This window comes from Pelodiscus sinensis, chromosome 5 (genome assembly GCF_052426305.1).
Source record: "Pelodiscus sinensis isolate ZL-2025 chromosome 5, ASM5242630v1, whole genome shotgun sequence".
Taxonomy (NCBI): Eukaryota; Metazoa; Chordata; order Testudines; family Trionychidae; genus Pelodiscus; species Pelodiscus sinensis.
The window spans coordinates 130,486,664-130,496,918 of record NC_143056.1 but is presented as its reverse complement, the minus strand read 5'-3'; the positions used below and the strand labels follow the sequence as shown (position 1 = coordinate 130,496,918).

At 52.6% G+C, this 10,255-nt stretch overlaps 2 protein-coding genes across 2 annotated transcripts in view; both read left to right on the top strand.

Annotated features, from left to right (window-relative positions):
• The first annotated feature begins 2,164 nt into the window (after positions 1 to 2,164).
• On the top strand, positions 2,165 to 5,124 carry FYRD1 (FYRN and FYRC domains INO80 complex interactor 1). Its single transcript, XM_075929071.2, has 2 exons — positions 2,165 to 2,293; positions 3,533 to 5,124. The coding sequence occupies exon 2, from the start codon at positions 3,572 to 3,574 to the stop codon at positions 4,655 to 4,657; it is 1,086 nt and encodes a 361-aa protein (XP_075785186.2). The 5' UTR covers positions 2,165 to 2,293; positions 3,533 to 3,571; the 3' UTR covers positions 4,658 to 5,124.
• A 642-nt stretch (positions 5,125 to 5,766) lies between these two features.
• Positions 5,767 to 10,255, top strand: part of LOC106731292 (uncharacterized) — a 33,933-nt gene continuing 29,444 nt past the window's right edge. The window contains 2 exon segments of the mRNA XM_075929067.2: positions 5,767 to 6,299; positions 9,045 to 9,164. Coding sequence (XP_075785182.2) covers positions 9,077 to 9,164 — 88 coding nt within the window. The 5' untranslated portion in view covers positions 5,767 to 6,299; positions 9,045 to 9,076.

The window sequence follows — 10,255 nt, the reverse complement described above, 5'->3', positions numbered from 1 at the left end:
ATTTAGATCAGACGATTTGATAAAATACTTTTTGTGGGAAAAGCCTATGTAAAGATAGTTTTAATTAAGATAAATCATAGCTCAAAGATCTCTCATCATGGAAGAGGGATTAGAGATTCTAATTCATGTAATGTTTCAGAAAAGTTTTGTAAATGAGTTCCAATAGTTAATGGATTAGGGTCCCAATCTTATGGGATTCCAGAGGCTTCCGAACAGATTATTTAAATTAATCTTTCTATCAACTCCATGGGACACAGTGCTCAGTCTATCTAGAAGATACCATCACAGATGCTCAGTTTTGCAGTTCTCAAACTGGATTTGTGTCTCCAGAGATAAGATGTTTGTTAATAACAGAAATGTTTTTAAATAGATAATGATATAGAGATGAGAAATAATAGACCTCAACTCTTTTGTCTCTCTGCACATTTGTGATCACAGAGTCAATCCCTTACCTTTCTCTCAAAAAGGAAAATTTCCAAAAAGTTCAATAAATAGAAGTCAATATTTTAAGCTTCTCATGTTGACCTGGCTGACACAGTCAATTTAACTTTTGTTTAGAAAATATTTAATTTAAATATCTGTGTGGCGATGTCCTCTTCCTAATATAGCATGGCAAGAAAATCCTACAAATATTAATGATTAACCTGTTGAATTGGAGATAGGTATTTATGAAGTCATTGAGAGGCAAACTATTTCAATTACCTTCCGTAAATAAAATAACCAAACAGTCATTCATTTTCTAATATAGCTGTAAAACTAATCTGAAAAGTTTTCAGAATAAATCACTGTTTAAAAATGGTATACTGTGTATCTTCTAAAAATGAAACCTACATTTATCTCTGAATTGTGAAGAATATAAATTAAGGTTGTGACAACCAACAAGAGTACATTTTTATGTAGAAAACCATGATTAACTCGAGTCTTCCTAATTAGTGATTTAAATCAATTTTATTTAAATCAAATCCACCCTGAGTGATAGACTCAGAGCTCCAGATATTTAGCTTCACGAAGAGAAGGTTACGGCTAAATTAATTACAGAGTAACAGATTGGGTGCCCTTCTCAAAGAATTGCTCTAGGAATGATTTAGGGACAGGTCTCTGGCCTGTGTTCGGCAGAACGTCAGACAAGATGATCACACTGGTTCTTTCCACCCTTGGAATCTATGGATTATCACTGCAAATTCCTCACTCAGCAACTGCCCATATACTAGTGCTGGGGAACTTGTGGCCTGTATCTGGGCTGTTGCTTCATTTAATCCAGCCCAGGGCAAATCTACTGGAAATCTTCAGGGGATAGCAGAGTTAGTCTGTACAGGATAAACTTAAAACCCAAATGGTCTGGTAGCACTTTACAGACTAACGAAACATGTAGATAGTATCATGAGCAACTCCAGTTATCTGAAGAAGTGGGCTGTGCCCACGAAAGCTCATGATCCCATCTACATGTTTTGTTAGTCTAGAAAGTGCTGCCAGACCATTTGTTGTTTTTTAAGTTGATCCTATTGGAAATCCTGAGCCTGGATGCGGGGGGCTGGACTCACAGGAGCTGGCTTGCTGCAATGTTCCTGCAGCCTCTAAGCAAAAAGGTAATAAAGGAAGCTCCTCGCCTCTCCCCAGTGCCATTGGCAAGGAACCACAGCCCATGGGACCTGTGGGGGTGGCACAGGTGAGCACCACACAGAGCCACCTGGCCCCTCCACACAGGGCCTGGATGTGGCTTCTGGGGCCTGCACAAGAGGCAGGGAGCCTGCCTTAGCCCTGCTGCACCAGTGACTAGGAATCACCTGAGGCAAGCACCAGTCTGGCACCCCAACCCCCCTGCCCCAACCCCTTCCCCCACTCTAACTCCTTGGCAGATCCTGCACACCCTGAGCCCCCTCCTGCACTCAAACTCCCAGGGCCAGCACCCTAAGCCTCAGCCTGCACCCCAACCCTGCCCCCTCCCTGACCCAACAGAGCCTGCACCTCCCACTCACCCCGACCTCCTGCCCTATCCCCTCCCGCACCCTGACCCCCACCCAGAGCCCCAAGCCTCCCTGTGGGACTGTGCGTAGCCCCTGGCTGCTTGCTTTTCTGTAGGCTAGTGGCCCCGATAGGAGAAAGGTCCCCCCAACCCAGCCATATTATGCAGAACAGGAGCATCCCCCGCTGCCTGCGCTGCCCCGTTTGGGGCGGGCTCCCGGCCGAGGAGCTAGAAATGGCTCCAGGGGGCGGGGCGGGACCGGAATAACCGAGGGACCTTCCTGTGCCGGGCCCAGCCAGCGGGGCCGCTGCGTACGGGAGGCGCCGGGCGGTGAGTGGGGCGCGGGCAGAGCCGGCGGCAGGACTCGCTGCGTGGAGGAAGCGGCGCAGCGAGGAGCCGGGGAGGGGCTCGTGGGGCCGCCCCCACTAGGGGCGCGGGAGCATGTGTAAAAGTGGGGGGTGGCACCCCCAACCCTGCCCCCCCCTTCCCCAGCTGAAGCTGCGGGGCCCGGGGCTGGCAGCAGATCCCCGCCCCCCTTCTGTGTGCGGGCCCATAACTGGGACCTCGGGTCAGCAGCAGATCCCGCTGAAGCAGTAGCTGTGATCCCAAGCACTAGGCTGGGAGCCATGGGGCGATGCAGCACCCCCAGCTCCTGCGCCTATGCAACCAACCAGTCCCTCTGGGGCTAGGTCAAAGCAGCCCCCCACCCTCAAAGGCCCCATGCCTCCCCCCAGCCTCATGCCAAGTCAGAGCACGTCAGACAGTGGCAATAGTGACTTGGGATGGAAGCCCCAGTAATTCCTGCTTCTGGCCACTCCCTAGGGTCAGGGTGTAGCTGGGAGGGAGTAACACCATCCCAGGCTGTCTGAACATGGACTAGCAGTAGAAAGGTGTTACTTCTGTGCACAGGTGACTCGTGGTAGCACTCGGGGGTGCGCTGCCCCTTGCCAAAATTTTAATTGCTAAAAGGGGCATAGCCTTTAGATGCCCTTCCCCTTGCATCCCTGCTCCCCACAGGCACCTGTCTCTTTTGCCTCTGTGCGGGGCTTTGGTGATTCCCTTACTGGAAAAGGCGCCCGGTTCTGGCGTCCACACTTCAAACAGGATGTTGCCAAATTGCTAAGGGTTCAAAGAAGCCCTGCAAGAACGATTGGAGGTCTGGCAATCCTGGGCTTGTCTATACAGGGAAATGTATTATATATAATGATAGAGCGGTAGTTATATGGGGACCATACATAGAGAGATGCGGTGCACCTAGTCAAACACTGTAATGCTCTTTCACTTCATTATATAGAGCCCAGGACATGCAAAGCAACAACCCCCTGCAATTGCAATGTTGCTAATTCAGGCAGGATGGGAAGCTGGGCCTGGTGGGGGACACAACGGGCCTTTCTTCTGGCCTCAACATTTATTAAATGTGCTGGGCGGCAGAGGCCAGGGGCCTTTGCAGGCACAGAGCTTATGGCGGGAGGGAGCGCCGGGAAGGGAAAAGTCACAGCGCTCATGGCGTGAGCAGATCTCTGTGTGCGCCCATGGCGGTGATGGTGCCCGGGCTCTCTGCTCCTGCAGGTCTGAACAGGGTCTCGCTCCAGGCGTGGGGAGCTGAGGATGAAGAAGGTGTCAAGGAAGAGCCAGAATGAAAAGTACCGGCTGAAGTACAGCCGGCTGCGCCAGGCAGCCAAGGCCATGGTGTTCGAGAACGCTGCGCTGTGCGATGAGATCGCCCGGCTGGAGGAGAAATTCCTGCGGGCGAGAGAGGAACGCCGCTTCCTCCTTACCAAGCTGCTGCAGCTGCAGGCGCTGGCGGCTGAGGAGGAGAGCCCGGCAATGCCGTCAGGAGGCATCTCGGCAGGGTACAGCGTGGCACCAACGCCTGGCCCGGAGGAACCTGCGCCTGCAGGGAAGCGACCCAAGAAGGGCAAGGAGAACGGGCGGGCAGCCAAGCGGCGGGTAGCGCCAGACAGGGGGGTGCGGCGGCTGGTGCAGCCGGTCCCGCTGGATCCCTCCGGTCGGCCTGTCTTCCCCATCGCGCTGGGGGGGCTGACGGTCTACAGCTTGGGGGAGATCGTGGCTGACCGGCCTGGTTTCCATGATGAAGGAGCCATCTACCCCGTGGGCTTCTGCAGCACCCGGGTCTATGCCAGCATGCGGCGCCCTGACCAGCGCTGCCTCTACACCTGCCAGATCAAAGACGGCGGGATGGGCCCCCGTTTTGAGATCGTGCCTGAGGATGAACCGAGCAGTGCCCTGGCAGGCCTCACGGTCGACACCTGCCACTCCCAGCTGCTAGCGGCCATCAGCGCCGCCCGGGGGCGGCTCTACCCTGAGCTGGAGCCAGCTGGGGCTGACTTCTTCGGCTTCTCCCACCCAGCTGTGCACAACCTGATCCAGAGCTGCCCCGGGGCCCGCAAGTGCGGGGCCTATCGCTGGGTGCGCTTTGAGGTGTGTCGCCCCGGTGACGGGCAGGTGCCCCAGGGACTGCCCGACAACTGCGCCGCCATCGACTTCCAGTCCTTCCGCCGCCGAGCACAGGAGGAGGAGGAACGGGACCGTGGGGGGAGCGGGGTTGGGGGGCATGGGCTGGGGCTGACCCCTGCCCAGGCCTTCACCTCCCCCCGCTCTTATGGGGACGTGTTCCTGAGCCGCCCGCCTGCATCCCCTGGCCCAGGCAGCCCTGATGGCTCTGACGACTGAGACTCTGTCTCCCCCTCCTCCCTGGTGTGTTCTGCAAAGACCCCTCCCCCTCCCCACTATCTCCCCATCACACCCTCTGCAGCTCTTCCCCCCCTGCCCCCTTCATTCCGGCCTATACAGAGTTCTCCAGTGTAGCTGGCTCCCAGGGCTCCTCCCACTGAGCCCCCCCCCCCCCACTTGCTGTGGTTCCTCCCACTGAGCTCCCCATCCAGGGCATCCCTAGGCCACTGTGCTTCCCCTCTGTCAGCAACACAGCATGTCCCACCCACCTCCTCATTGGCTCTCCCAGGGTGGGCCTCCCTCTGGCTTCTCCCACTGAGCTCTCCCTCCCTACCCCTGCCCCCCCAGCACAGCTGGCCCAGTTGAGGGTGCTGTCTGTGGGACCCTGGACAGCTGGGTCCAGGGTGGGCCTGTCCCCACCCTGCATGAATGCTCTGGTCCCTAATAAAGGTGATGCTGGTAGCCAGGCTCTGAGCTCTCTGTGCTTCCTTTCCTGGGTGTGGAAGGGAGGGCAGAGGGGCAGCCAGATGAGTGAGGTTCCCCCTGCCTCATGCCTGGGGCCCTTCCCTGGCTTATCCCTTGCTAGCAGGGCAAGCCACAGCTGGGTCCTCACCCCTGTGTGTTCAGCCATGTGGGGGGCCCCTCAGCATATAGCAGTGGGGTTTGGACAGATGGATTGTACAGGATGGGGCAGCTTAACCCCCCCACTCCTCAGCATCCTGGGGCTGTCCGAACCACTCCTCCAACTGGGGCACAAACAGCCCCTTCCTGCTTTGGAGCAGGCTTAGACCTGGGTCTCACATACACTCGCTGCCTTTCAGAGTAGATGTGCCAGAGCTCTGTGCCAGCCTGACCCATGCCCTCAGAGCTGCCCCTCTCCCCCACATATAACCTGGTGCCTTGCTTCTCTGCAGCTGGCACGGCCCCTCCCCAAGTGGGCTTCCCATTCCATCAGAAGCCCCATGGCAGGCAGGCCCTGGCTTAGCTGTCCAGGCTGTTCCTGGCTGTGGGGGAGATTGGGGGGAAGAGTCAGGACTCCTGGGTTCTGGGGGGGTGTCTAATTGGTTACAGCAGGGGGCTGGGTTCCCTTCCCAGCTGGGACAGCCATAACCCACGGGCTGCCTCCAAGGTACTGGTTTGATGCCCCAAATCCCCGCACCAGGAATCTCCCTCCGTGTTTCCCCCGCGAGCCGGGGCAAGAAGGGGTTAAGACCAGCAAGCTCCTGGCGCGGATCCTGAAGCAGGGAGGGGAACTGGATAGCGGAGGCACCTTCCTGTGCCAGCCCCGGACACCTGGGTCCCCAGCTCCCCCCCGCGTGTGCGCAGGGCAAGTCCCGCCTGCAGCTGCGGGAGACCGGCGGCGGGGCGCTGCGAGCGGCGGGACACAAACAGCTGGAGCTGCAGGAAATCGCCGCCTGGAAGAAGCGGCCGCAGGGCCCGCGGGGATCGGAGCCCAGCCGCGGCCGGGACCCCGGGATCCGCGCTGCTGGCTCCCCCGTGCGGTGCTGCGGGGAGCCCCTGCCTGGCCCCGGTAGCTGTGCCAGCGATGATCCGCGGGGTGGGCTGACCGGGGCTGGGGAGAGGAAGCGGCGCGGGAACCCAGGCGCGGAGGAGGCTGGCTGGTTTCTGGCGGACTTTTGGGGTAAACAATTTTCGAGCTCAGTGTAGATAGGCCAAAATGGAGGGGAGGGGAGTCCAGCCTTTCTCTTTGTCCCTATTGCAATGAGTAATCTCTTTGCTGTGGCTCCTGGTGTGCTGCTTTCTAACACTGTTTCGAACAGGGCTATGTTAGAGCGCACTAGGGAGCTTCTAGTGCGCACCAGCAGGGTCCACATCCACAAGTCAGTTCACTTCAGCCTTCACCTTCCTGTTGTGCATGTATCTAGACCAGTGGTCCCCAACTTTTGGGGCTGCCAGGCACCCAGGGGTGGGACCGAGCATGTTCCGCGTGCCCGGGGGCAGCACTGCGCATGCGTTGTGTGCCCGGGACGGGTGCCGCGCATGTGCCGGGCGTCCAGGGTGCAAGAAGGGCTCGGGCCAGCCCGGTCACTAGGTGGGCACACATAAATGCCCCGGTGAGTGCCGTGGTGCCCTGGGGCACCGTGTTGGGGACCGCTGATCTAGACAAACCCTTATAGCCCTTTTCCGTGTTTGATTTCTTTTCTTCATATGGTGGGGATTTGTTGGTGTTTATCCCTTAAAACCTAAAAACAGATGCCCATCTCATTAACGACGCCCAGGGCATCCTCTGCCCAAGCAATGCCAGCTTAGCAAAACATCATGTTACTTGTTCTGGTCTTAGGATATTAGAGAGACAAGGTGGGTGAGGTAATAACTTTTGTTTAGGGTTAACAAGCGATTTTAAAAATCACAACCGTGAGATTTTTTTAAATGGTTATGATTAATCACAGTTTTAATCACACTGGTAAAGAAAAAGGGTGAGTCTACACTGTACCCTAAACTCAAAATAAGACACAATTTGCACTGTGCAAATTGCACATCTTATTTCAGATCTATTTCAAAATAGCTTATTGAAATTTGGCACGTCTACACATTGCCAAATTTCAAAATAAAGCACTATTTCAAGACATCCCTTAATCCTCGTGGAATGAGGGTTACTGGGATGCCGAAATAACACACCCATTATTTGGAAAATATTTCAAAATAACAGGTGGCTTTTTAAGACATGGGGTAGCTATTTTGGGATACCTCAAGTATCCCAAAATAGCCATGCAGTGTAGTCATACTCTAGCAGAATAGCAATTAAGCTTCTTATAAATATTTTGGGATTTTTTTCCTAGATTTTTGATCATATGGATTTCAATTACATCACAGAATACAAAGTATACAGTGCTCACTTTATACTGAACTGTAATGCAATCTCTTTATTGCGAAAGTGCAACTTACAAATGTAAATTTTTTTTTACATAAACTGCACCCCAAACAAAACAATGTCAAACTTTCATGCACTGGTAGGGAACCTTTTTTGGGTTGGGGGTCACTGACCCACAGAAAAGTTAGTTGGGGGCCACACACAAGTGAGAAGCAGGAAAAAAAACACTGTTGCCCCCAACCAAGAAGGAGAAAAATATTCCACATGTTCCCCTTGCACACCAGAGCCAGGGGGGTGGGCATGCTACTAGATTTTGTGCACCAGAGTGGACTCCTCAGTGCTGTGGAGGGCCCTGAGCCTTGGGAGACGGATCCAGACAAGCCGAGGGCTGCATCTAGCCCTGGGCCTGAGGTTCACCACGCCTGCTTTAGAGCCCACAAGTCCACTCAGTCCTAATTCTTGTTCAGCCAATCATGAACACAAACAAGTTAGTTTATATTTACAGGAGATATTGCTGCCAGCTTCTTATTTACAATGTTACCTGAAAGTGAGATATTGGTGTTCATGTGATACTGCTGTAGTCAGTGTTGCAAAGTATTTATGTGCCAGAAATGGTAAACAGTTGTATGTTCCTTCATGCTTTGACTTGTATGCTTCAGAGCAATAATAATGATTCTACCTTTGTAAGCTGCATTTTCAAAATAAGGAGATTGCATTATAGTAATTGTATGAGGTAAACTGAAAAAAATGATTTATTTTGTTTGCCTTTTTTACTGTGCAAATATATGTAATAATAAATGATATAAAGAGTGCACTGGACACTTTGTATTCTGTGTTGTAATTGGAATCAGTATATTTGAAAATACAGGAAAACATCCAAAATATTCATAATGAACTTTAATAAAACATTTGATGTTTTACTGTGCAATTAAAACTGTGATTATTTTTTAATTGAGTTAATTTGGTTTGCATTGATCGCTTGTGTTAATTGCAATTAGTTAACAGCCCTACTTTTATTGGACCAGATGTGTGATACAGGCACTGGCTAGGTGCGGGGCAAGAGCTACAGACTCCTGGCTTTGATTCCTGGTTCTGCTACGGACTTTGGGCAAATCACCTTTCCTCTATTAGCCGGGATGGGCAGGAACGGTGTCCCTAGCCTCTGTTTGTCAGAAGCTGGGAATGGGCGACCAGAGAGGGATCAATTGAGGATTCCCTGTTCTGTTCATTCCCTCAGGGGCATCTGGTATTGGCCACTGTAGGCAGACAGGACACTGGGCTAGATGGACCTTTGGTCTGACCCAGCCTGGCCATTTTTATGTGATGTTCTCTTTGGTCCTCAGGAAGGTGTTCAGGGAAGGGAGTATCTTCCACTGCGTGCCCATACAGCCCCCAGGCCACAGGGCTGCCAGCTTGGTCACTGGGGGTGCGTGCTGTGTCTGGTGCAGTGGGCCCCTGATCTCTGCTGGGGCTTCTAGGTGCTGCGGTTGCAGGTGACAGTCAGACGTTCTCAGTGCTGTGATAATCTCCGATCCCTCCTCTGTGCTGTTCCAGGGGCAGGACTCCCCGTTCCCAAACCCGACCTCATGTCTCACTTGGAGCAGTGGGAACAGCTGCAAGTCCCAGATCCCCAGGGCTCCAATGAGCAAGAGCTGCCGAGAGGCGCCCAGGAAGGTGAGGGTACTCGGAGACTATCTGAGAGGGACCTTCCCTTGCTTTCAGTCTGGCAGGGAACGAGGGACTAGTCACTAGAGCACAGCTGACACCCACCTCGTGCTGGAGACCCAGGGAGGCAGTTTTTCTCCCTTAACCATCATGCAAACAAAAAATAACCCCACACGGATTTGTTGGGATTGTGTGTGTCTCTGTAAGCCCTCCTCTTTCAGGCTTTTGACTGTCCCCGCCTCCCCATTTCATAGAATCATAGAATACTAGGACTGGAAGGGACCTCGAGAGGTCATTGAGTCCAGTCTCCTGCCCCCATGGCAGGACCAAATACTGTCTAGACCATCCCTGATAGACATTTATCTAACCTACTCTTAAATATCTCCAGAGATGGGGATTCCACAACCTGCCTGGGCAATTTATTCCAGTGTTTAACCACCCTGACAGTTAGGAACTTTTTCCTAATGTCCAACTTAAACCTCCCTTGCTGCAGTTTAAGCCCATTGCTCCTTGTTCTATCCTGAGAGGCCAAGATGAACAAGTTTTCTCCCTCCTCCTTATGACACCCTTTTAGATACTTGAAAATGGCTATCATGTCCCCCCTCAGTCTTCTCTTTTCTAAACTAAACAAACCCAATTCTTTCAGCCTTCCTTCATAGGTCATGTTCTCTAGACCTTTCATCATTCTTGTTGCTCTTCTCTGGACCCTCTCCAATTTCTCCACACCTTGAAATGTGGTGCTCAGAACTGGACACAATATTCCAACTGAGGCCTAACCAGCACAGAGTAGAGCGGAAGAATGACTTTTTGTGTCTTGCTCACAACACACCTGTTAATGCATCCCAGAATCATGTTTGCTTTTTTTGCAACAGCATCACACTGCTGACTCATATTCAGCTTGTGGTCCACTATAACCCCTAGATCCCTTTTTGCCGTACTCCTTCCTAGACAGTTGCTTCCCATTCTGTATGTGTGAAACTGATTGTTCCTTCCTAAGTGGAGCACTTTACATTTGTCTTTATTAAACTTCATCCTGTTTACCTCAGACCATTTCTCCAATATGTCCAGATCATTTTGAATTATGACTCTATCCTCCAGAG